Source organism: Falco cherrug, chromosome 3 (genome assembly GCF_023634085.1).
Source record: "Falco cherrug isolate bFalChe1 chromosome 3, bFalChe1.pri, whole genome shotgun sequence".
In the NCBI taxonomy this organism is placed as follows: domain Eukaryota; kingdom Metazoa; phylum Chordata; class Aves; order Falconiformes; family Falconidae; genus Falco; species Falco cherrug.
In genome coordinates, this window is record NC_073699.1 from 122,399,756 (window position 1) to 122,425,406 (window position 25,651).

General features: G+C 47.2%; 1 protein-coding gene across 11 annotated transcripts in view; it reads right to left on the reverse strand.

Annotated features, from left to right (window-relative positions):
• LOC114014320 (endoplasmic reticulum-Golgi intermediate compartment protein 3-like) overlaps positions 1–25,055 on the reverse strand; it is a 41,035-nt gene extending 15,980 nt beyond the window's left edge. Inside the window, exons 1-6 of one of the 11 annotated variants that reach the window (XR_008731162.1) lie at positions 24,823–25,053; positions 23,988–24,035; positions 22,559–22,739; positions 15,930–16,026; positions 6,827–7,046; positions 4,907–6,745 (exon numbers count right to left, since the gene is read on the reverse strand). Coding sequence is in view for 9 of the 11 variants with exons in the window: in XM_055703474.1 (XP_055559449.1) it covers positions 6,887–7,046; positions 15,930–16,026; positions 22,559–22,739; positions 23,988–24,035; positions 24,823–25,008 (672 nt within the window). In the remaining 2 variants the exon portion in view is untranslated. Of the gene's footprint in view, positions 1–4,906; positions 7,047–10,820; positions 13,708–15,326; positions 20,334–20,358; positions 21,577–21,940; positions 22,192–22,558; positions 22,740–23,987; positions 24,036–24,822 lie in introns of those variants that run through there. The other 10 variants (XR_008731163.1, XM_055703474.1, XM_055703477.1 and 7 more) reach the window with 10 other exon arrangements.
• Between the last annotated feature and the right edge of the window lie 596 nt (positions 25,056–25,651).

Here is a 25,651-nt window from a genome sequence, read left to right on the forward strand (position 1 = left end):
GACACATGCAAAGCCAGAGACCTCCAGAGGCTCCCACCCACGCAGCTCCATGTCCTAACATCTCCCCCCAGGCCCCTTCCTGGCCTCTGTATGAGACTGTCGTCTGGATCCTGACATTACCCACCTGGCTGTCACCGTTCCGCAGTGCTGCACAGGAGTTCCTGCAAGAAGATTAATGGCATCACAGCATCCTCTGCAAGCACTGTGTCCTGACCCACAGCCTGGGCCAGCTGCCTTTTGGTCCCAAACCAGAGTCTCTCCTCTCAGACTTCAGGAGGGCTCAGAAAGCTGCGATCTCCCCTCATCTCACTGTCTGCACCCCTTAATGTAGTGCATGGGGAAGACTTCTTGGGAAGAGTTTGGATGCCTTGCTGGACAGACTCTTCTCCACAGGGGCAACCTCCTTCCCTGATCTCGTGCTCTGGGGACACTGAACATTTTTGCCCATGGTGGATTGGTTCCCTGACAAGGACGGTGATGGAAGCTGGGCTGTTCCTCTGGCAGAAGCTGGCTGTGGACAGTCCCTGTGGCAGCTTTATCCCCTGCTGTCCATGCTCCTCCTTCCAGCTCCTCTGTCTTGTTTTACCTGGTTGCTTATCTCAGACTTAGTATTTTCAGGTCATTTAAGCTGCTTCATTTCCTTAAGGAGAGCCAAGTGAAGGCTGTAACTGGAGTTGATAAATCCTTAGACGCGGAACTCAACGTTTATCTGCATAGGCAGATGCTCTCTATTTCTCCAGGCTGTGCAGAGGAGGACAAGTAGATCTAATTCCCTTGGAGACCATCTCTTGTTTAAAGGTAGAGGGTGACCCCACGGCAGACATCCCCACCTGCTCTTGCAGCGTGCCCTGCTTAGGGATGCTGATCTTTAGGCTCAGCCTGGGATCAGCTGTTCCCTCCTCAGTGGCCTGATTTTGTCAGGCTAGCACACAATGTCCTGGGGGCATGTTTTTCTTCTTTCTCTCTCAAAAGAGAGATCACAGAAGTGATTGGGCTGTGTGACAAGGCTGATCCCATAATATGTCCAGGAACTGCAAGACATCATTTCTCACATCACAGGAAAATGGCCCACAGCCACCAGAAGGAAAAAAAAAAAGAAAAAAAAAAAAAAAAAAAAAAGATGCTCTAATAGCAGGACATTATCTCATGACAATGGCTTTTAACACATGCTAACCCTTCCTATGTGCTTAGAAATCTAAGAAATGAAATGAAAGATGCTACCACTAAGGAGAGCTTCTATTTAGTGTCTCTGTCCAATTGGAGAAATGGGAAGTGGAATTTGAGACAGCAGTCCTGCAGGCTTAAGGAAATAGATTGAAAAATGCATTTGGAGTGCAGAAACAGCATAAAACATGTTGCAGTTTGGTTCATTTAGGATTCCAGTCATACGGGCAGTGACACTGTGGAGGATTTAGCTTGCCAATCAACATCTTAGTTATTTCCTCTGAACAGGATATCTTTATTCTGTGGCCATCTTTGCCTCCAACATCTATGGAGATTGCAAAATCAAGCAGTTTGGGTGATTTTGTTGTTGTTGTTGTTTTGTTTCGTCCAGAGCAGCATGAGAAGTAGGAAAATATCAATAGCAAGGAGAGAGCCCCTTGGCACCACAGGATTCATGCAGACTCACTCATCCCCAGGTCATCCAGCTGTGTCTGGCTTGGACAGAGGGATTACGTGTTGGTGAGGCTGGAGCTCAGCTTGCCAAGGATCATCTGCTTGGTCTTGGCTAGAAACACCTGCCCAAGTGCCTTAGGCTGGGGTGGATGAGGAGAGGAGGGAAGCAGTTTAGAGGAGGATGAACAGACTGAAAAAGAAAATCCAGCTTTCCTGTATTGCATGCTCTTGCCTCTTGGGAGTCCCAGGTACACGGTTGATGTCTGGTAGTGTTATAAACAATAACAATTAAAACAATTTTATTTTGGGTTCAATCAATTTAGGTTGAGAAACAATAAGCAAAAACAGTGCTGGGTGCGTGGAGAACTCAATTAGTTCCAACACACACACACCTGAGTCCTAAAAGCAGCATCTTTTATCCCTGGATCTTGACCAATCTCCTCTTGCCGGATGTTCGTCCCGCGCTTTCCCCATTGGGTCGTTAGGGTACACCTTCTCCTCCTATTGGCTCTCCTTTGGCTCGCTTTTTCAAATCTCAAGGTCTTTGTCTCCTTCGGTGGGCCTTCTCTGGCACGGTTTCGCTTTCCTTATCTCCTTTGGCAGGTTTTTCCAGGCAGCGATTGCCTCAGGGGAAGGGGAAGCCATCACATTGTCTTAAAGGAGAACCACACGCGCCCACTCACCACAACTGCGATACAGGTCCCAGTTTTACACAGGGTCCAACAAGTACACTTACCACAGTACATTCTATTTTTTACATGAATCATGACTGCGTTTATCACAGTAGCATGTGTGACATGGGGAATAGCCCAGCGCCCAAACAGAGAGCTGCACCCTGAGGGACAAGCACTGGTGAAAGACTCAGGCTGCAGACCCCAAGCCTGTGGGGCTCTGTCTGGAGCCCAGGCTTTCCCCAGCAAGGAGTGCGGTACCCAAGGGAACATGGTACCCAATGGAACGTGCTACCCAAAGGGATGCGATGGGGCCAGCATGCCCAGGGCCTCCAGCCTCTCTGAGCTGGAGCAAGCCTGTCTCTTCCCCCTCCTCCAGGACCTCTTGGCTCTCTTCATGGGGCATCCCATGGCCTTCCCATATTCCTGGAGCTCCCAAAAGTCAGAGACAGTGCATATATACATTATAAATGTGAGGACTGCCCCATTAGTCCTTGTATTGTTTCAAGGGGGGAAACAGAACAAACCAAACCATTTCAGACAGAAACAACTGTCTCAGGTTAGCTCCTTTTTTGTTTTGGTTTGTTTTTTTAAAAGCTTTTCCAGAGCACCCAGGGTGGGAGACAGCACTCAAATTCTCATTTTCATTCTGCTCAAGAAAGAAACCTTTGCCTGCAGTTGTTCCCTCAAAAATGAATCGTATTTTTTTTCCACTAACCCTCCCGGAATCAAATAGAGAAAAAGGGCCATTTAAATGAAAGATAGTGCTCAGAAGGTTTAATACATTAAATCAGATGCAGTGCAATAAAAAAACATTGGACCTTTTCTTCAATGAAGTATTTAGTTATAAGATCTCACTATTAACAATGATTTTTTGCCATTGTTTTTTCCTGAAAATATTTGAGGTCTACTACAAATGAAAAACAACCCTTCCAAAAAGAGCCATCAGAAAACAACTCTGGATTCAAATTAACATAACATGTTTTGTTTCGGATTCTGGAACTGGAAAAATAGACTTTTTTGCAGACATAGTAAATGCAAGACAGTGGGGAAGAAGGCCACACCCCAACACGTTAGCACAGAAAAATGTTTTTTTGCTTAAAAAAATATTCACATATTAGGTTGGAAAGAAACAAATAGGATCATTTCAATATGTTGAAACACTGCCAACTTTTTTGTTTTGTTTCTTTTTGGGTTCTCCCCCAAGATTCATATTCCTCTTATTTAAAAAAAAAAAAGGAAATAGAGTATAAGAAAACAACCCCCCTCACTTGAAACACTCCTAACCAAAGGTTTTCCTGCCTCATTTTCTGTGGGAAAGGTGTTGGTTTCCTGAGGAGCTCTGTGATGGCCCAAGCTGCTCCATGGTCAGCAGACCTCTGCCTTTTACACCTCCTGGCAATCTGCCTGCTCACAGCTAGGTCAGAGTCAAGGTTTCTCACACACTCTAAAGGATAGCTGTTTAGAGAGATTAGCACTGTGAATTTCTACTAAATTAAGGTCTCATGCTGCAGGACCTCTGAAGTGCTGTCTTCAATTCTCCACATACCTTCACAGTTTCAGTCCATTACACTGCAGCCTCAGACAGCACCACCTCCACTGGCACCAGCTCTCCTTTTCCACTGCTCTGCTCTCCCAAGATATTTTACATGCCACATCACTGCAGCATCCCTTTCTCACGTCTAGAAGACTAGGGGCATAAGCAGTCACGAGGCTCAACGCCATCACTGATGAGTAGAACTCAGCAGACCCCAGGTCCCAGCTCTGAGTGCAAGGTCATCTTTAGCAGGCTGAGCACCTGTATTTGTGGGTCAGCCACTCAGGACCCAGTTGAGTTCAGGTGCCGATGAACAATAGGTGCGTGCTGCCCTCCAGCAGGCCAGGGATAGATGCTGTGTACAAAGCACTCACAGCCTGACTGGTAAAACACAGCTTGTGGTGAAAGAGCCATGAGGCGGAAAGATGACAGACCTGCCATAGCCTTGCCTTGCTGAAAAGGAACAGCCCACAAGGCTACTGGAACCTTCAGGGGAGCGCTGAAGCCTACCCAGGAGAAGTTTCTGCTCTACACTTTTATTCAGGGGGTGGAAGCCAGCAAGGGCATGTCATGGGTAAAACCTAAGAACCAAACTGCTCTACAGATGTTGCCTAGCAAAGCTAGCATCTAGGCTTCAGTGGAACTAGTGTGACCCAGAAGTCTCATTCATCTCCTCCACATGGGAGTCGATCTCACCCAGAACAGACACTTTTTCTTTCTTTTCTTTCACTCATTTGTTTCATCCTTCGGGGGATGGGGGGGTGGGGGGGAAGATTAAATATCAGCCCCTTTTTAGCCTTGGGTGGGGCAGAAGGGAAGGAATCTTATTGATAACAATAATAAGTGCTGAAGAGGAAGCACATCTGCAGAGGATACTTTCCAATAGATTATTGTCTGCTGGGCGTCACCAGCCCATTTCCTCCCATCTGAATTCTGCTGGTGGAAGCACTCCCAAGAGACATAGCTTCACATCTGTACACAACACCAGAGCTCAGAAGAAATGTGAATCCTAGCTTTCAAATGCCAGTAATGAGAGCAGAGTGGGGGAGTAAGAATTGCTTCTTTTATTAATCAATTCCCCCCTCCCATCTGTACTGCCTGCCATCATCCATTCCGGAGAGCATTGTCTAAGCAGGAGAGCACAACCGCCAAGCTGCTTGTGAAGTCTATTGGTAGAGTAGCCTCAGGTACAACGTACTCAATTTAACAGTGATGCCACTGCCAGGGCTCTGGCAGCTAATGGAGGGCTTTGTCGGGCTGCCTGGAGGGGTGATCCATCATGCAGAGTTCAGGCCTGACTGCGAGTGGAGGATGCCTGGCTTGGGAGAATGATAGCTACCAGGGTATCTAGGCTAAGGAGGAGGAAAGAGAAGCATTCATACTGATCTGTTTAATCATCAGCAATGCCTAACCCATCACCTCTCAGCGCCAAGTGCCAAGACGCCCGAGGGGAGACCACAGCCTAGGGCAGAAGCAGACTCGAAAAGAGGAAGCTGTCAAGAAGTACAAGGGAAGAGCAAATCATCTTGGCATGGACAAGGTCAGGAATCAAAGAACTCCTAATGTTCCCTGGCAGAGGGGGAAAACCAGTTTGTTTAACTGCAAGTGAAATGGGTAAAATGATGTCTTTGCAGGGGAAAATTATAGAAGCTGGGTCTCAGCTGGGCTTCCAGTGATGCTCCTCTTGCTAACGGATGGCTGACATCAGGGATCCATCATTCCCAGGAATTTAGACAACCAATACAGCTATTAATTCCTCAAGAGTATCATTGCTCAGCCAGGACCAGTAAGAAGCAGTTTCAAATTTTCAAATTCTTGTCATGGCCAGTGTTACCAAGAGGGCTCTGGGCTGGAGTCCAGCCACAGCTTTGCTTTCCCGCGCCACTGGCCCCTGAGCCCTGGGCACAGGCTAAGGGCAGGAGAAGGTGCCCGGGCTCCTGGGCTGTTTTACCACGGAGCCTCTGCTGACAACCACAACCCAGCATCTTGTCAGTGCCAAAGTGGAGGTGAGTTTGCTTCAGCTTGCAGCTCAGGCTTCCAGCACAGCCCTTTCACTGCCATGGGCTGTTCTGACAGTTGTCACCTGAGTCTGCAGATGGTGCTGGCTCCCCAGTGACCAGGATAAGTGACATCTGGGACACAGGGCAGTGTCCACCTGCAACACCCCTCCTGACCTCAGGCCGTCAGCTCACTTCACTGGTGTCAGCGCTGACCAGCGCCAGCTGCCGCTTGCTCCCAGGCTGGCATACCTCATGATTCCGACCCCTTTTTTTTTTCTTCTCTTTTTTTTTTTATTTTTTTTGGTTGAGTTTTCTTTGAGAAGCCAGTGGGCTCAGCTGCAAAGCATCAGCTTCTCCCTGGCCTGCCAGGGACATAATTTATACCCTCAGAAATGAAGCAGCTGAGAGACGATCCAAGTATCAGGATGGGAATACCTCCGCTGTGGAGTTGCAGGAGGAGCAGAACACCCATGGCTGGCTGGCACCAGGAGCATCTGTGGTCCAGAGATGGGAGAAGCAGCAAGAGTGCACTGCACTGCTACTGCAACATCTTGCTTTCTCTCCAGTGCTCCCCCCTGGGGGCCCACCAACTCCTGGAAAGCAAACTGAGGGTTTGGGTCCATCATGGCATTTTGCAGCCACTCGGTACAGGCCAATGGAGAGCCCCATTGCTGGCTGTGTCCTGGGAAGTTAATCTGAGCATCAGCAGGACTGGAAGAGCTTCCAGTCAGGGCACCGTGCAATAGTTGTGCCAGGCCTGAGAAATTGCACCTGAGCACTAGTCATGCTGTAAAACACCAAAGGGAGCAGGTCTTGTGTACTCTTTAACAGGTGGAGATGCTGGAAAGACCCAGATCTGCATTAGGTGCAATTCCCATCACTTGGCAAGAGCCGACTCCTGCTATGCCGAGCACAAATGACTAAGAGGAAAAGAGGGTCAGGAAAAAGGGGGGTTGTCAAGTTTTACAGGTCAAAAACCTGCAGTGCAAAGGGCGGCTCACCTGAAATCACCACCAGCCTCTTCAGCACAGGATTCTCTCCACCATACTGCAAGTCACTCTTCAGACTGAGGCGCTTTCTGATACAGGCACTCTGTTGTTCTGGACAAAGCCACTTCCAACTTGATGTGAGGGTAAAAGGATTTGTGTCACTTTCTGTGGCCTTCTTGCCAGCAAGAATATGTGATTTCCATTAGCATCAGCAGACGTGATGAACCTGCACCTGCAAGGAAAAATAAAAAGGCATACCCCTAGATAAAGTGACCCCATGTAAAGGATAATAAATTTGAAGCTTTCAATCAATCCCATTAAGAAGTAGTATCTACAGTCTTGTAATCAAAATCCTGCCTGCAACACTGCCAGTCTGGCTCAGACAAACTTGTTCCTCCTTGCGGCCTTTTTCAGATATAGAGATTGCCTTGTGCTGAGGTGATATTGAATTGATTCAAAACAAATTTTAGGATGTTTCAGGCATTAAAGTTCTTCAGGAAGGTCAGTGGTTATACGATACGAGCAGCTCCTTTTCAGTCTACTCTTTAGTTTCAATTTACAGTTCTGCAGAGAAACATAGTGATCCAGTCCCCGGGTTTAGAAGAGAATAAAACAAACTCACACAGTCAGCATGGGCAGAAGTCTTTGCATTCGATTGCAGCAAGCCCTGTTTGTGTCAGTAGTTGGACCTTGGATCTCATGTCCAAAAGCACATTCTTTGTAGGGATGAGATTAAAGAGAAGTGCGAAACCAAAGGAATGTTGCCACACTTGGGTGTCCTTGGTGTAGAGACTGCAGCTTGCTCACCTCTGGGAATGGCACGGGCCACCAAGGGACGTTGTGAAATCCAGGAGGGAAGGTGCGGGGTATAGAGGGGAAGTTAGAGGCTGCAGGTATAGGATTGGACTCTTGCATGCAGGATTGTGAAAAAGGTCATATATCTGGTTCTTTTCACAGGCTATTGAGGAGAGAAATGTGACAGGCAATGCTACACAGTATGAGCCCACAGAAAGTGGGGGCAGCTGGGGCTGCAGATAAGGGCTGTTGGAAGTCTCCTGGAGGACAATGTGGTGAGGCACCTGAGTGATGGAGGAGTGCTAATGAGATGGATGTGCAAGAGGGGAAAATGGTAGTGGTGCTTTGACCATGATGGTCTGAGGATTCCATGGATACAAGGTTTGCGGGGAGAGGTAATAGCTTCTATTAGAACAATTGGTATCATTGAGGGGAAAAAATTACTAGCTTTTGAGCACCCAGTCATTGCAGAGTTATGAAAAGGAAATTGGGGGTGAAGTATTACCAAAAGTACACAGAGAGACAACCTGACATACACATTTCTATAGCTGGTGGGCTGCTTGGTAGAGCTGCTGTTGTCTGATGCTCCTTTGGGGCACTTCCATTCCAGCAGGCAGGGTGTAAAATGCTTCTGAATCAGAGTGGAATGACTCACATTTCCCTTGTTCTGTTTACTTATGTAAATGATAACAGTAAGCTCAGGACAAATGGAGCTGCATCCTTGTTGCTCTCACACAATGTACATTTTTCCTTCAGTGGCCAGAACTACTGCTATGCATTATTATGCACTGCAGTCAGAGACACATTGGTTCAGTGAGCCATACAGAATATGTACAGACAGTATGAATCAAAGGAAATATCCTCAGGGTGAAAGCCAGTGTTCTCCATTCGTGGGGAAAAAGAAAATTCACTTAATCAAAACCAGCAGGTCAGAGGCAATTTTCATTGCCGGGGCAGCTACTAGAGGGAGACATTGCCACATTCTCTAAGCCAGGGCCACCTAATTCATGGCAGTATGTCCATAATATCTTTCAAATAATGAGCAACATGAATGCATTAGTATCAAACCCAGGTTAAAAGGACCATTGACCTAGCTGAATCACCAGCAGCCCCTGATAGCCTCACAACTGCTTCCATCTGCAGGTGGTCCCTCTCTACCTCCACTGCTCTAGAAGCCACTGGTTATTCTGGGAAGCCTGAACAGCCTGTCATGTTTCCAATGTTGAAAAAACAACCTTTCTCTTCTGCTGTAATCTTTGCCCCATCTTATGCATTCCTTTCAGCAGAGGGGACTCCATGTATGTTTGTAGACTTCCCTTGTGATCTCCTTCCTCTTCTGCTTTCCAGCTTTTCCAGCTTGTTTGCAAAGTGGAGTTGTTCCTTTTATTTCTGGAAAGGACTAATGAGCTCTCTTGGTAGGGCATCTTAGAAGTGTCACTTGTCTGCAGGTTATTTAGCATTTCAATGCCGGTACACAGTGTAAAACAGCACCAGTACTCTTTTATTAACTAGCAGTCATTAAGTCAGCTTGATTGGTTGCAATAGCTTATCTCCTTTTTTTTAAAAAAATATTTTTTATTTTAGATTATATAAAAAGCTAACATGAGAAAATTTAACTTTTTATTTATCCGCTGATGAAAATGGATCACCCAAGATAAAACGTTATAGCAAGTTTTCACAAAACAATGCCACAATTGCTGAGTGCAGTCCCTGCTGCTCTGACCACCTATGGCTGGGTTTACATGGTAGCAGAAACTGTTTACCCTCTCTTCATTAGGACAGAAAGCAAGTGCAAATCTGGTGGAAGTACTTGAGACTTGAAAGCAGAAACAGGCAATTCTGTCCACCTCACTTGTCTTTAGAGAAAGCAGGAGCCATGAATCAGACAGAAATTGCTTTAATCTTGCTATGTATTAATAATACTCAATTTCATTTATTGTGAGAGGAATGCAGACCTCCCCTGCCTCCTGCTATGTTCATAATTTATCCACAATTAAGTTCTTCTGCTGTAGAATTAATAAACCATTATATTATTGATACCATCACAGACCTCCTCAGGAAACCAACACCTTTCCCACAGAAAAAGGGGTTAGGAAAACCTTTGGTTAGGAGTCTTTCAAGTGAGGGGGATTATTTTCTTATACTATATTTTTTTTTTTTTTTTTTTATTAAGAGGAACATCAAACTTGGGGGAGAACCCAAAACGAAACAAATCAAAAAATGGTGGTGTTTCAACAAATTGAAATGATCCTATTTGTTTCTTTCGAACTTAATCTGCAATTTTTTTTTTAATAAAAAAACATTTTTATGTGCTAATGTGTTGGGTTGTGGCCTTCTTCCACACTGTCTTGCATTTACTGTATTTTTGTCTGCAAAAAAGTCTATTTTTCCAGTTCCAAAATCCCAAACAAAACATGTCACTGTGTAACGGGCATGGAAACCATGGCTCACATCCCTCTCCCCCTCTTGGAAATCAGCTTTTGCATTGCTGATGCTGCCCCCATCCCCCCCGCCTTTCATTACTGCTGCAAAGAGCATCCTTCATCCTACTGCCCTAAACATGCTGCCTGCAAAAGGACTGTGGAGTTTTGTCTCAGGGTCTTGCACCCTGCCATGGTGCAGGGCTCCCCCAAAACCAAGTCTCCACCATGGGTTCCTTACCAGGCTCCATCCAGCACGGTGCAGAGCAGGGGATGTGCCCTAAGAGCAGAGCCTGGCACAAGCCTTGGGCTTCTCTGGGTGCCCAAGGATGTACAAGGTGGCAAGGGATGTCCCCTCTGTGCTGGGGGACTGTGTTGCATGAGCCTCTGCTGAACACACCGGGGTGTAGCGTGGGGAAACAGAAGGGATGGAGTCCCAGTGCTCCCAGTTCAATCCATGTGGCACCAGGCAATGGCTGCTGTTTGTCCGTCTCCACATCTGGATGCATCCTGTGCTTCAACACACTGTCAGAAATGCCAACCTGACTCCTGCACTGCATCTACCTCATCCAGAGCTGCTTGTTCATGCAGTGCATGGCTAGGGCCGTGGCTGGTCACCTGGAGCCAGGTGTCCCGCAGGGCAGGTCTGTGTCCCACTGCCCGGCTGTGTGCACAGTGGGGGGGCCTTGGTCCCACCAGCTGCTCTGCGGAGGGGGCATCCTTACCCCTCGCTGCTGTACCTGTTGTCCCAAATGTCCTCTGCTCAGGAAAACTTACCTGAAATGAACAAGCACAGGTTTTTTTGGTTTTTTTTTTTTCTTTATGCCCTAAAACAGACAGCCTCATTCAGGCCAGGAAGTCATACACATTTTAAAGCCAAGATCCTTTTCCCTCTCACATCTATCACCCTCCCTCTTACACATCCAGCCAGCTATCTCCCTATTTCCTGAGCATTTGGTATTCCAAGGCTTTCCAGAATAGGCTGGGGATATGGAGAAACTGGACGTTTTGGTAAGAAATGCGACCCAGTATGATCCTGCAAAGTGTGAGGGGTGTAACCCAGCCCTGCCCTCACAGCCCCTGGTGCCCACCTGCAGGAGTACCTGGTGCTCAACCTAGCCACTCCAAGTGGTCAGCACAGAGACAGGAGAGGCATCTCCATCCCCTTGGTACACCCTGACACCTGGGAACACACAGGTTTGATCCTGTTTCAGCCAAATTGCAACCAGCCCTCCCACCCCAGCCCAGCTCCTGGGGTCTGCAGCGTGTCGTCTCAGATGGTCCATTTTAAGTTTTGCTGGTTTAATGCCAGTCCCATCTCACCCTCCCCCTAATTCTGATTTTGGGTACAGGCCCCTGAGATGTGAAAAAAACCCCATCTTTCTGTTCCTGTCTTCTCTCTGTGAGTTTTCCCACTTTGTTCAGTGATTACTACAAGGAAACAGCCTGTGGGTTTGAGAAGTTTCCATCACTGTCCTACACACTAAGAATATTGCACATCAGTTCCAAATATCTTTCGACTTCTACAATTGTATGTCCGTTCCCGCACTGATGTCTACTTTAAATTTTCTTTTCCCCTTTCACCTGCTGCTATCAAGATCTCCTACATATATAGTTGAAATTAATCCTTTATTTCCCACAGCAGTCCTTGATATCAGCTCTAGCAGTAGCACCAGTAATTACTCTCTTCCTATTAGCTGGTGAGACATCGTGGCTAATTTGTGGGTACACTGATAAAAACCAGAAGTGTCAGGCGATGACACTGCAGGTTGACTGCATGAAAGGTCAGGCAGTGATTTCCCCCACGTAGGTGGTTTATTAATTATATTCCTTTCTGGAAGGTCTAGGAACAGAGTCCCTGAGACTGTGGAGCCCTCCACACGATCTGAGTGCAACCACAAACACCCGTTTGTGTTCCTTGCTATCTGCAGGTACGCCTTTACACACCAGCTCTGGGACAGGACATGCCTGTTCACAACCCAGCCCACATAAGGGCACTCTGTGGTGCCAGAGTCCCTGTTTCCAGCTGACTGATGGATGTGGAGAAGTGGCCCCTTTCAAACTCTTCTTCCCTTGCTGTGCCCTTTGTAAGGCGGGGAGAAAGAGCGGGCTGTAGTATGAATCTGCAGCGTTCTGTGCTGCAAACTTCAGCTCCAAACACAGGGAGAGGCTTTTTAGCACTCCCTCCTTCTCTCCAAAACATGGACTTTTTCATCAAGAAGAGGTCACGCCAGCTAGGGAAGAGAGCTGGGCAGTGCTGGGGGTGGGGGGGGCAAGGGGGGAAATCTGTTGTGACCCAGAGATATCACTTGGTCACATGGACAGGTCTCCATCGTCCAGGATGGAGAATCAGAGGAATGCGAGTGTGCTCAGAGGTGTAGAAGTAACACACCTCATTGCTCAGCTGTAAATTTCCCCTGTGCCCTGTCCTTCATCTGCTTTAGGAGAGCCCTGGAGATCCAGGCACTCTCCCTTCCTGCTCATCCCTCCACCTCCTTCTATGATGCCTTAAGTGCTTTATGATGCTGCCTGCTCTGCATCCTGAGGGTTCACTTTCTCCATCCAGAGGAGAGGCATAGCAATCCAATCTCCATCAAAGAACACAGCACTACCTAAGGACAAATAACTGTTCAGCATTTATTGTTATCTCCAGTCTAATCTATGCAGTACATAACAGTGGGAATAGGCCGCAGAACAGTAAAATACCACAACAATTGTAAAACTTGCAAAACAGTTCCTGCTATCATTGGTGATTAAAAAATAAATAAATCCAAATGACTATCTGAAGTATAAAGCTACTTACAATTTATTGCCAGAGCTCTGATCCTTAGCAAGTTCATCATGAAAGGAATTACACAGGGCAGTGTACTACGGCTTGTTGAAGCCTCTTCCCAAGTTGAACATAAAATGACAAATAATAATTTGCACAACGTAAATTTACTAGCACCTTAAACTATCTGTTCACTGAATTACCTCAGAGGACTAAGAGAGAGGAAGCTTAGCGCTTTTCACAGGGAGCAGTACATTCATACAGTGTGAGACAGGTTTCACTGCCTGGTGTTGCTTGGAGAAAAATTGTCGTAATATCTGGTCTGCTACCTACCCATTAATTAGCAGTAATTGTATTTGCATTAGTGTTACAAATTGCTATTGAAAGATGCTACCAAGCTAGAAGCCCTCAGTTTAATTGAAAGCAGTTTTTTATTTGATTACTAATCACCCTGTGCTATAATATCAATGACCTGCATGAGAAAATTGCTTCCCCAGAGGGGTCTTGTTGGCAAGAGAGCTCTGCTGGAAGGCAGAGATCTCCTCCTGCCTCTGGGAGCAGTGGCAGCTTCAGTCCTTCCATGGCATGCTCAGCACCCAAAGAGGAAGTAAGGAAAAAGTGGACAAGGGTTTTTTGCACACCCAAGGGACAGCGTTTTATAAATTACGTGTCCAGAAGACCTAAACGAACTTGGGATTGGTGGCAACATGGAGAGAAGGACTGGTGATATGTAGTGGGCAGCAGCAAAGGTAAGGAAAAGAAGTTCTGTGGCTGCAGAAGGACCATTTTACAACCTCAAGCAAGGAGGCTTTCACTATAAGCCCGTCAGTCCGCAATTTGGGACACATAATTGGGGTTTTTTTCTTTATTCACAGCATCTTTTGTTTCCAAGATAAGCATGTAATTAGCTGAAAGAAAATGCAAGGAGAGGCTCATCTAGTAGGTTTCCATCTTGCTGCTGCTGGTGATCCATTAATGAAGTCTAATTACAATGTCAAAAGCCTATGTTCTAGCCCAGTGACTAATTGACTTTGGAATTGCAAGAGCTCTTTTGTTGTTTTAAGCCAGGAGAAGCAAGAAGGGAGGAAAAAATAATTGATAATTAGTTTAGTTCTGCTTTATCTGTAACACAAAACAAAACATTAGTTAGAGAAGGAATTCTGTTCCTGATCATGTATCTTGGCCCTCCTGCCATTGCAGAGCACTGCACAAGCATTCTTTTCTGTTTACACCTGCAAACCATATCCAGCCCTCTCCTATGCCATGCTTCTGGTGGAGGGTTTCAGCTGTGTTACATAGGCCTGGTGACTTGTTGGATGGAAGGCAGAGATGGACAGATGCATGGATGGACAGACAGGTGGACAGATATACTTACTCTAGGAAGGACAGCTAGGGAAAGACAGATATAATGGTATGCTCTCCATAAAAAAACCCAAAACATAAACTACTGTGTCTGCAGGTAGGGGCATTTCTTCGCAGCATCCAGGAGTACTGCTCCAAAACAAGGAACTTGGTGATTTAGGAAGACACCGTGCCTCCTAGGTCCTTCCCTCAAGGTGGCTTGCAGAGGTTTGAAGGAGCAATACTTGGTATATCAGCCCTTCATATCCCAATTTGAGTCACTAGCCCCTAGGCATGGTCCTTCCTGGATCAGCCTCCTTAGAAAGGGCTGGGGATGGTTTTGCTCCCCAAAGAAATGATCGGTATTGAGTTTTATGGAAGCAGTTGGATTAAAGTGGCAATGGGCAAGGTAGTGGGAATGGATGCAGTTTTCTGTGAGGATGAAGAATCAGCCCTCACCTTGCAGGAATTTATCCCATCACCAGAAAAAGCCAGGCAAACTTTTCTGCTTAATGCTTCTGGCTTAAACTGCAGAATGACATTATCCCATCATGTAGACATTTCCATGGGTGCCATGACAGGAAATAAAAATCAAATCCATCTTTTAGCTCCTGAGACTATTAAATTTTACTTTCAAGGCATTTAAAGAATAAATAGGCATATGAGAAAATTAACTACAGGAGCTCACTGATGAAATGATCATTGAATGAAATTCATTGATCAGCAGATGTGAAAAAATAACAAAACTCTGTAGTGGTGTATAAAGTGATACAGTCAGGATCTTTCACAGAAAATCCAGACAAGCAGGCTTGTGCCAATAAGCCAAGATTATAGTTTGAGCAGCAGTAGCATGAGGACAGAATTGCCTTTGCTTCTCAAGCCAGCAAACTGGAGCTACCTAGAAAAGATCAGCAACATTTCAACTTCACTGCAGCCATTACTGCTGGGTAGATCAAGGTCAGCCAGACACCACAGCTCTCCAGCAACTACCAATTAGGCCATGAACACTGAAAAGAAAGACCTTTCCAAAAGGTCACAGAATCAAAACACATTGGCAGATTTGTTCCAGATGAATGGAGGCAGCCGTTCATGAAAGAGCATATGGTGGAGGCGTCCATGTTTTAGAATTGTCAGGGTTCTTGTTTAGGACTGGTGACGTACGGAATTAGACTCTATAACTCGAAAGTTATAAAGTAGGTATGTTTATTGCGCGCAGATGCACGGGGGATCGCTCCTCCACAAGCGTGCATGCCCAAAGTGAAGAACCATCTCACATATATACAATAAAACAAATGAATATTCAATTAAAGCCTATACATATTCATTACCTAAACCCCTTACTCTCGCTTCATACGTTAATTAGCTTATCAGTCCTTTGCCTGGAATGTGGTGGTCTTGCAGGTTTGTAGGCGATTCATGTTCTTGTGACCATCTGTGACCATCCGGATCTTCTCCAGCAAGGAGACTTAGCACTCCCTCCCTCTAGATAGCATTGGAATATCTCTCATCCTTTTCTCATTCTTTTTAAATAGCCCCCTTGTTAGAAGAAGAAGGGCAGGCGTCTCCTCAAAACTGTAGGCGTCTCCTCAAGGCTGTGTGCCTATCAGACATCGCACCCATGACTAGTCACCATACCCACATTCCTGGGCAGACATACACAGTCACAATCGATGTCCATTGTCCCCATTTCACACTATTTCTCCATATCACCGGGAACTTCACTCCTGTTCTCTTCTGACACCTATGAATACAGACACTTAAAAAGAGATTTATCTCAGATGCCTTTTACCTTGGTGTGCAGTGAGGTCTGTCCCATCCAGAGGATTCACAATGCCTGGATAATCCCTTCCAAATGAGAGATGTTTGATGTAGTGCATCATATTGATCTGAAACGGAAATGCTAATAACTCAAACAACTGCACAGCATCCAAGGGGCAAGGTAAGGAGCTTAAAGTTAATTATTTTTATATTTTTCCGAGTATGGCTCTGGAACAGAGACAGGTCCTCCCTTACTCTGTGCGTCCTAACAGTAAACTCTGAAGCACTTGCTCTTCTTTTTTGTATTCATGGCAGATTCCAGGATGCGTACTTTCTCCTTTTCCTCCTGGAAACAGCCAGATGCCAGTGCCCTTACCCCCCACCTACAGCGCAGGCTGTTGCACCCACTTCTCTCCCTGTCATGGGAGCACCGTGCTGTCAGCTGCCTCGGTGGCGCTGGTACGGGCATCATCTACTTTCCTCCCAGATCCAGAAGCAGCTATGGAAATACCAGCCTTAGGAAACTGGGGAGCGCAGCTAAGGAGCAAGGCAGTCTCGGGACGAGGGGAACAGGCTTGCCAAGCAACAGGCAGATGTCCCAGACCATCCTTCACAGCCCTGTGTGAAAGCAGGTGCTAGGTTCTGCTCAGACTCGTAAAGCCAAATCCATCTGGGATCAGTACACTAGGATCTCAATGTGGCAAAGGCAGGGAAATCCAGAAGGAAAACAGACCAAGAGAACTAGAACATTATCTTGGGAACACTTACATAATCAAGTCCAAAGCTCTGCAGATCGTGAAATGTAATATAAAAACAGTTTAACAATATAGTTCACACTGTGATAACAAGCATACCTGTTTACCTTATTCTAGCTTATAAGGGAGTTCCTCTCATTTCCATTGAGATCTAAAATGGCAAGAAAATCCCCTGGGTTTCTCTCTTGCTTGCAGTAGGGCACATGATAGATAAAACTGCTGCAATTCCCCTCCTGACATACACTAGCCACTGCTAGAATGAATGAAAGTATCTTTAATTGGGGTTACTTCAGAACAGGTATTTTGGTCTTCATCTGAATGTGTTCTTAATCTACGGCAAAAACAAGACCCCAGGGGCAAGGAAGGAAAAATTCACAGTTATCTATCTCTGTCACCACCTGATACACATGACTCCTCTAACTACTGTAAAACAGAGGCACAACAGATCCAAACTAACAACTGAGCAAAGCACAAGCCTTAATACCAAATGGAAGTTCCCTAATGAAATTATCATCATCTTAGCAACTCTCAGGGGCTCTGCCTATCAATCAGCCTTGTTACAGCTGCCCAGAGAATGCACAGGGAAAGGAAAAGACTGTGGGGAGAGCCTGAGCAGGATGTTTGCAAACAACTGGTACGACCAAGATGACTATCACTAGTGCCAGGGTTTGGGGTGTTTGGCCTGCCCTTCCTGCATACAGCGATATGACAATGCCAGCAGCAGCATGCACCCCCAAAGGGAGCTGGAAATCAGGGGCAATGGGAGGCAACTGATATCTTTTGGTTGGTTACTTAAATTACTTTATGTAATGCCAGAAACATCAGTCTCAGGATGAAATATAACTTACAACTTGATTTCAGTATTGCTCCTACCAGGTTTGTCCAAAGTCACACTATCATCTTAAAGTAGCCAGAGGCCATGGTGCATTTTAACACTGGTCAGGAAGTCAGATCTCAACTTTCACCTTTGCAAAGATAAACATGCTTCAAAAAACGCAGTCTGTTATTTAGGAGCTGGTGGAGTCAGATCACCCAGTGCTGCTACATGATCAACAAAGATCAGGAATGCTGCTCCCTTCAAGTGTTTCTGGCACACAGCCTAGCACAAGCCAAGCCAGAATGCTAAAGAGCCGACCAGAACTAGCCTCTCCTTTAAAACATTTATTCAACATGAGTGTGCTGTGAACTCGGGTTTTTTTCCATCAACATCTTCCATTAAAACACCAGAAGCTTTACCTGCATTTATATAAACCCCTTACTAAAGAGATATGCATGCATAACAGAGAACATACAGTTAGAAAAAGGAAATGCTAAGCCTAAACTATGTTCCTCCTAATGCTCTGATCTAGGGAGAGCCTTTCCATTTCACAGTTAAAATGTTCAATGCTCACAAACGAAGGTTGCAGTCACTGGAATTAAGACAATGGCTCTGCATTACAAAGAGCTCAGAGCTGCACTGGCTTCAGATATTCTTGGTGCTGTCTCTGACAAATGTGCAGACCTGTCACTGCCACTAGCAGAGTGGTTTGTGTGCCTGTGCTGGCAACTGCATCACGGAGCTCCTTTGGCTTTAAAAAAGAAATTCCTACTAAAACTTTGGAAATACATGTGAAATGGTGGCCAGGGAAAGGAAAGAAAAGCAAAGTGGCCTTGGGATTATGCTATGCCATTTTTCTTAACGGAACACTCTGTTTCATGTTGCAGTACTATCTGCAGTTAAGGCAAGAGTTAAGTGCCTCAGCTGTCCGTGAAGTGTCAAGCCCCACTGCCTTTTGCACAGACACCAGCAGGGTAACCTTCGCGGAATAACAAAGTTCTACAGAGCACTTGGCTCTGGTGGATCTGCATTTAAACTGGACCTATTGTCAAAGGAATAGAACAGTCTTTGTCTCCCCATCCTTCTGTTGATGGCCCATTCCTGTCCCACCCTCTCTTCAGATAAGAGTCACATCAGAGAATGCATGCAGCAGGCTGAAACGTGTGAAGTACTGCTTTATGTGAGGCTGTTCTTGTGGTCAGAGCAGCTCCAAAGTAAGGTTAAATCACACAGCTGCAGGAATGCTTGTGCTGGCACCAGGTGGCCTCCCGGTAGCTGCTCTCCTACAACCCTGCACAGGATGATGGCGGTTATTAGGTTATCAGCTTTAACACTCGGGTGGTCACATTCCTCAGCACCTGAAGTGTGACCCGAGTACTAGCAAGGCTAACAAGTCTTACAGAGCAGCACCAGACAAATTCAAGGGCACCCCTTGAGAAAGACCAGTCATTAACTAACCTGTTACACTAGTTACATTGTGTGTGACCCATTTTAACATTAACTGGAGTTAAGGCTCTCCAAAACATTTTCCCCCAGTGCTCTGCTTGAGAAGTGCACCCATGTGACCTCATGAGGGTCAAGGGCAAGGTCCTGCATCTGGGTCTGGGCAAACACCCCCCCCCCCCCCCCCCCATATCAATACAGGCTGGGGGATGTAAGGGGTTGAGAGCAGTCCTGCAGAGGACTTGGTGGTACCATTGGACGAAAAAATGGACATGAGCCAGCAACATGTGCTCACAGGTCAGAGCTGACCATGTTCTGGGCTGCATCCAACGATGCATGACCAGCAGGTCAAGGGAAGCAATTCTGCCCCTCTGCTCTCATGAGACCCACCTGGAGCACTGCATCTGGCTCCGGAGTCCTTGGCACGGGAAAGACACGGACCTGTTGGAGCAGGAGAGCCACAAAAATGATCAGAGGTCTGGAGCACCTCTTCTAAGACGGGCTGAGAGAATTGGGGTTGTTCAGCCCAGAGAAGAGACTCTGGGGAGACCTTATTGTGGCCTTTCAGTACTTAAAGGGGGCTTATAAGAAAGATGGGGACAAACATTTTAGTGCGGCCCGTAGCAATAGGACAAGGCTTAGTGGTTTTAAACTGAAAGAGGGTAGATTCAGACTAGATAGAAGAAATTTTTTATGATGAGGGTGGTGAAACACTAAGAGAGGTTGCCCAGAAAGGTGGCAGATGCCCCATGCCTGGGAACATTCAAGGTCAGGTTGGACAGGGCTGTAAGCAACCTGATCTAGTTGAAGATGTCCCTGCTTCCTGCAGGGGGGGCTGGACTAGGGGGCCTTTAAAGGTCCCTTCCAACACAAACCATTCTATGATTCTGTAAACTACCAATATCATTCCAGCCACTGTGTATTTTTATATATTTGAGGAAGTCGAAGTCCTTCACAACTGAAATTTTACTGTGAAAGTTCTGAATTGCCTTGAAATTCTCAAGAGCTTTTCTCCAAAACGTCCCTTCCAGAGATGCTGATATTCAGGTCCTGGACCAAACACCGTACCTGAGGTTGTTTTACAGCAGGGCATCAAAGTTTTGTAGAACAAGTGAGGCTGAGAGACTGCTCAGAGACATTCTCCTCCATGTTCTCCCACAACCATGTGGCAGCACCTTCAGAAAACACTTTTCTATTCATTCCCAATAGTTCTAAACCTCTCTAACGAAATTTCAGCAATGTCCTCCCTCCTGAAGCAGTGCTGCTGTTACCACAGACAGCAATGCAAAGATGTTCAAAGGAAATGGTCTGAAACACTTGGAAGCTAAAGGTCACAATAAGCAGGAAAAGAAAATACTTTACCATGTACATGAGACTGTTGGAAACTTTTTGCCGGTGCAAACTGGAAATTTCCAGCTACCTGCAGGAGACAGTACTCTTTCATTAAAAGGCCTGAATCTATACAAATAAAGCAGTCATACTGGTGGTTGGATTTTCAAATTTTTGTTTGAATAAGATAGACAACAAGCAACTCATTTTCATAAGTGACAATACCAGCAGATACTGTCCTAAAAGAGATATGAATTTCCCCTCTTCCTCACAGGCAGTCATGCGGAAAGCCATCATCACATACCGATGTTGACAACAACTGTTCTATGCAGAGTATTTTAGTGGACATAAAAATGAGAAGAAGAAGGAATCAAGTCTACTGGGAGAGAACTAACTGCTGCTGTAGGAAATAAAAAGGTATCACAGAAAAGGAAGGATAAAGTAACTGGGAGGGTAAGCAGGCAGGGTAAGAAAACCCTTAATACAATAAATAACAGTGGTCCTATGTATGCATCCATGAAAACAAGCCGTGTTCAAAAATAAAGCACTAAACCTACCACCAAAAAAAAACCCCACAAAAAACCCCACACTCCAAAATCCTCCAAAAGACAAAGGTTATTAAAATTTTAACCTTGAATATGAAAAGGATATGGATATTAGACATCAGTCCTCCCCAACACTTGCTAGCAATCATACAACACCCTCCCCTGGAAGATTTCAATGCATCAAGCTCACATGCTACATTACACCTTTGAATGTCCGTGCAAACCTAGCGCATATGTTAACTGCGGACCCGATGAGAATGGAGATGCGCAAAAGTCCAAGTGCCTAACAAGCGCCCCCAGAAATTTCCCTAGTGACAGCCACCCTTGGACCCTTGCTACCCACAGCACTCCCTTTTGAATCTTTCACCGGGGTGATGGCCCAGCTCTGAGTCGTGACTAAAGCAAGCCCAGTGGTAACCACGTCTGCGTGCATTTTTCCTTTACCAGTCAATACTGCTATAGTTGCCATTTAAATAAATGACTGAACATCAAGTGTTACTAACAGAAACTGATAACCATGGAGTTTCACGAAGATGGGTGTACACTTCCAATCTAACTTGCCACACACGTGGTGGAAATCAAACTAGCCATATACTTTTACCAGACAGCAGAAGAAATTGCTTGCTGCATGCAATACAATTTGATCGCTTCCAAAATGCCTCTCCTGGATGAGACTGTTTGCTCCCTGCAAGTTTCTCTTCCTCTCTGTTGATAATATAAGGAGCAAGAGCAACCGGTTCAGACCGAGTAATCCCAGTGGAGGCTGGCAACACAAATAAGGCAGGAGGCCTACATGTGTTAACAGAGAATTAGGTACAGAAAAGCAGGGTTTGACCGCAGACATTACATTCATCACGCCACAGCCTCTGAATACAGAAAGGCTGCTAAGTGACGCAACAGTAAGAATGCTATCACCACACTTCTGTGACAACAGGAGAAGCTCTCGTACCTACCCACTGTTCAGCTCTTGACTTAGTTTAGCCTTTCAGGTTTTAAGAACAGAAAAGTTAAATCTGAGTTACAACAAATCAGCAAATTTATTTCATGCCAATACACAGAACTACACTATCTCCCAGAAGAGATAATAAGGACCTCACGTTTTAGAAAGACAAAGTCAGGACAGTATTACCATTACATTGCAACACTACCAGAATCGTTCCCGGTTTGTATTGAAGTACAACAGTAAGTCATAACATGTAAAAAAACACAGAGGAGAGGTATATGTAGCCAAGGACCACTTACTCCAACTTGTAACTGATCAATCAACTGAAATCTATGAATCAGGTATGCATTAACACACACAAAGCAAACGTAGTAAGATGCGGGTTTAGGCTTAAGGGTCAAGTCAGTGGAGCCTTCCCTGGAGAGAGGCTCTTTAACCAGCTCGTCCCATTTGTCAGCCTCCTAGGATTTAAAGATGCAACCAAAGTCAAGTTTTGCCAGAGCAGCTGCTTGACGTCTAGTAGGAAAAGCCTGTTCACTCAGCAGCTTTGCTCCTGAAATGCATCAATGAGTCCTTCTCCCAGTTTCAGAGGGACCAGGCAAAGACTTGCCTCACAAAAGTACCAAGTATAATATATATATACACACACAGAGGAGCTTGTCTGATCTGCCAGTGTAATAGATGTGTCCTATAAACTCTTCAAGAGTTTGTAGTGTTTAAAACGCTGTGAATTCAGCCGTCCCTTGTTCCCATGAATCTCATAGCAGGCATACGGTGATGGAAAGGCTATGAGAGCATCCATCCAAGAATGGCAGAATAGCATCTTACCATGTCTCTCGGCTTCTGGAGTCACACGATTGGCAGCTTTATCCAAGTGCTGTTTAAACGGCTTGTGCTCTACGTCCTGCTGCTGCTCTCCTGTTACATCCATGGCATCGATGCTCAAATCTGAAAGCAGTGAGCAAGGGAAGCGGTCTATGAACATACAAGTGTTATGACCTGTGGCAAACTGAGGAAATGAAAAGACAGAATCTTTCACCCAGCACGGTAAGAACGTGCCAAACCGGGAGAGCGTGTACGGCTAGGACCAAGTGACCGACAGGGAATAAAACACAAGGTGCAGCACGCTAAATGGCCTTCCCAGGTACCGGGTTTGGTTTGGTGTCCCAGAAGGACTGTTTCCAACTTCCAAGAAAGCGTTACCCTGAAAGATAAACGTGCTTAAGGCAAAAAGCCAAAAGCAAACGCCTCAAAGCCCAGAACCATTCTCAGGAACACACGAGTTAAGCCTAAAATTGGTTGAAAGCTGCCTCCTACCTCTTCCCCCGCCGCCTTTCCCCCTTCAACATCAGCACATTTCCTTGTGATCCCTTTTCACAAAAAAAAGATTGAGGCCTGTGGTATCAGCTTGGTACCGAAGCACCACGATGTGCTTGCTGGCTACATGCTCTCTTAGAAAGCTGACAGCTTCTCCACACATAACAGCTGAGGCTTCCAGTCTCTCTGGCCTTCCCACGCCCTGTGAAACGTGAGGAAGGCAAACACCGATAACATCTCGGGGGGTCAGGAGGAAGTCAAGATGCACTACATCTAGAGCCCAACGCATTACCCAAAGGAATTACCACAACAGAACAAGAGACAGGAACGATCGGTAGACAGGCAGATAACATGTACAGCAATAATACCCACGTCAGACTTGCAGGACGCTTCCAGTCACTTCATCCCGCAACTTTGTTTTGAATTTAGTTAAAAGGTAATCAGATTCTTAACGCTCACTCTGCTTTTATAACTTCTGGAGAAAGGCTAACACGTGGCCTTGGCATTACAGTCAGAATTCAAGTACCAAAATCACAGCAAAGCTGTGCCTTGTCAAGTGACTTCCAAAGCAGGCTCTCGAGCCTTTCAACAAGATAGTCAAATCTGGAGTCCCAAGGGAACTCTGTGCCAGCTCCGTCAGTGCGACCAAGCTCTCTGACAAAGTACACCGCCATACAGAAACATAAGTGGGTTTATACCTCAGGCTCTTTCACAATCTAGAAAAATAATACTGCCCGATCGGACACGCTGGTTTAAGCGCCTAGCAGGCCTGGCTGCGTAACCACGAGGGACCAACAATTCCTCCCTGGCTGTTGCCCGAGCCGCAGCGCAGCACACGGAGCCACGTGGGCCCTCGGCAAGTACAAAAGTGATCCCTCCGTAGTCAGCAGTCCGACTCACAAGCACAAGGCACACGTGGAAAAGTAACATCTAGACTGACCTTCAGTTTAGCTCCCCTTGATTTGTCAACGTACAATTCCGGATGAACCTAGGTACAAAGAAAAAACAAAAGAGCCCCGTTTCACTGGGAAGCAAATCAAAAGGCCTCTTGCATTCGGCTGCTCCGGACCAGGAGCTGAATGTCAAGACACAGGATCAGCGAGACACCTGAACTGCTGCCTCCCAACCCTCCCCGGTAGTTAAACGCTTGCCCTTTGTAATACTTTTTAGAGAAATCAGCAGTCAGGGACGAGGGGTGGGGATTCCACCGCCGGCTTTCTTTCCCTTGCCTGCTCGCAGGGGCGGGAAGAGGCTCCCGAGCCACCCCCCCGCGACAGCGTTACCGCAGGCCCCGAGGCAGCCTCTGCGGCCCGCGGGGGCCGGCAGCCCCAGCCGGCTGCCACGGCTCAGGCCAGCGGCTGGGGGAAAGACAAAGCCCCGCGCACAGCTGCGGCGGCTGCGGCGGCTGCCCGGGCAGCCCGGAGGCGGCGGGTGGGCGGCGGGGCGCCGCGGGCCGACCCCTCTCCCGGGCCCCGCCGCCACAAGCGAGCACCGGGGCCGCCCCGCCGCCGCTCCTCGCCTCCTCGCTGAGGTAGCGGCGCAGCTCCGAGAGACAAAAAAAAAAACAACCAAAAAAAGGCAGCCCCGTGAGGAGCCCGCTGACCACCGTCACTGCCGGGGAGACGAGAACCGGCGGCAGCCCCGCCGGTCCCGGGCCGGGCCGCCCGCCTGCCTCAGCCCGCCCGCCGCCGGCACCACCGAGCGCCGGCCCGCCACATCCCCCCCACTCGGCCGCTGCCCGCCGGCCCCCGCCCGCCCTCAGCCCGAGCGCTCACCCACCGCGCCGCCGCACGTCCCGGCCCGAAAGTCTTCCAGGCTCCCGGCGAAGGCTCCGCACCTCCACGGCCACTCCAGCGCGCCGCGCGGGCCGGAAATGAACCCACCTTCCGGGGCCGTATGCGTAGCCCATACGTACGAGGCCGGAAGCCCCGCCCCTTTGGCGTCAAGTCGTTTCTGCGCATGCGCTGCCCGGTTAGTGAAGCGCTGCTGCCATCTAGCGAAATATATTTGGGTACTGCAGTCGGTCCTGTTGGTTGAGCGCTGCTGCCATCGAGCGAAATATAATTGGGTACAGCAACCGGCCCGGTTGGTGGAGCGCTGCTGCCACCTAGCGAAATATATTTGGGTACTGCAGCCGGCCCGGTTGGTGGAGCGCTGCTGCCACCTAGCGAAATATAATTGGGTACTGCAGCCGGCCCGGTTGGTGGAGCGCTGCTGCCACCTAGCGAAATGTAATTGGGTACTGCAGCCGCCCTGTTGGTGGAGCGCTGCTGCCATCTAGCGAAATGTAATTGGGTACTGCAGCCGGCCCTGTTGGTGGATCGCTGCTGCCACCTAGCGAAATATATTTGGGTACTGCAGCCGGCCCTGTTGGTGGAGCGCTGCTGCCACCTAGCGAAATATAAAAGGGTACTGCAGCCGGCCCTGTTGGTGGATCGCTGCTGCCACCTAGCGAAATATATTTGGGTACTGCAGCCGCCCTGTTGGTGGAGCGCTGCTGCCACCTAGCGAAATATAATTGGGTACTGCAGCCGGCCCGGTTGGTGGAGCGCTGCTGCCACCTAGCGAAATTTAAATGGGTACTGCAGCCGGCCCGGTTGGTGG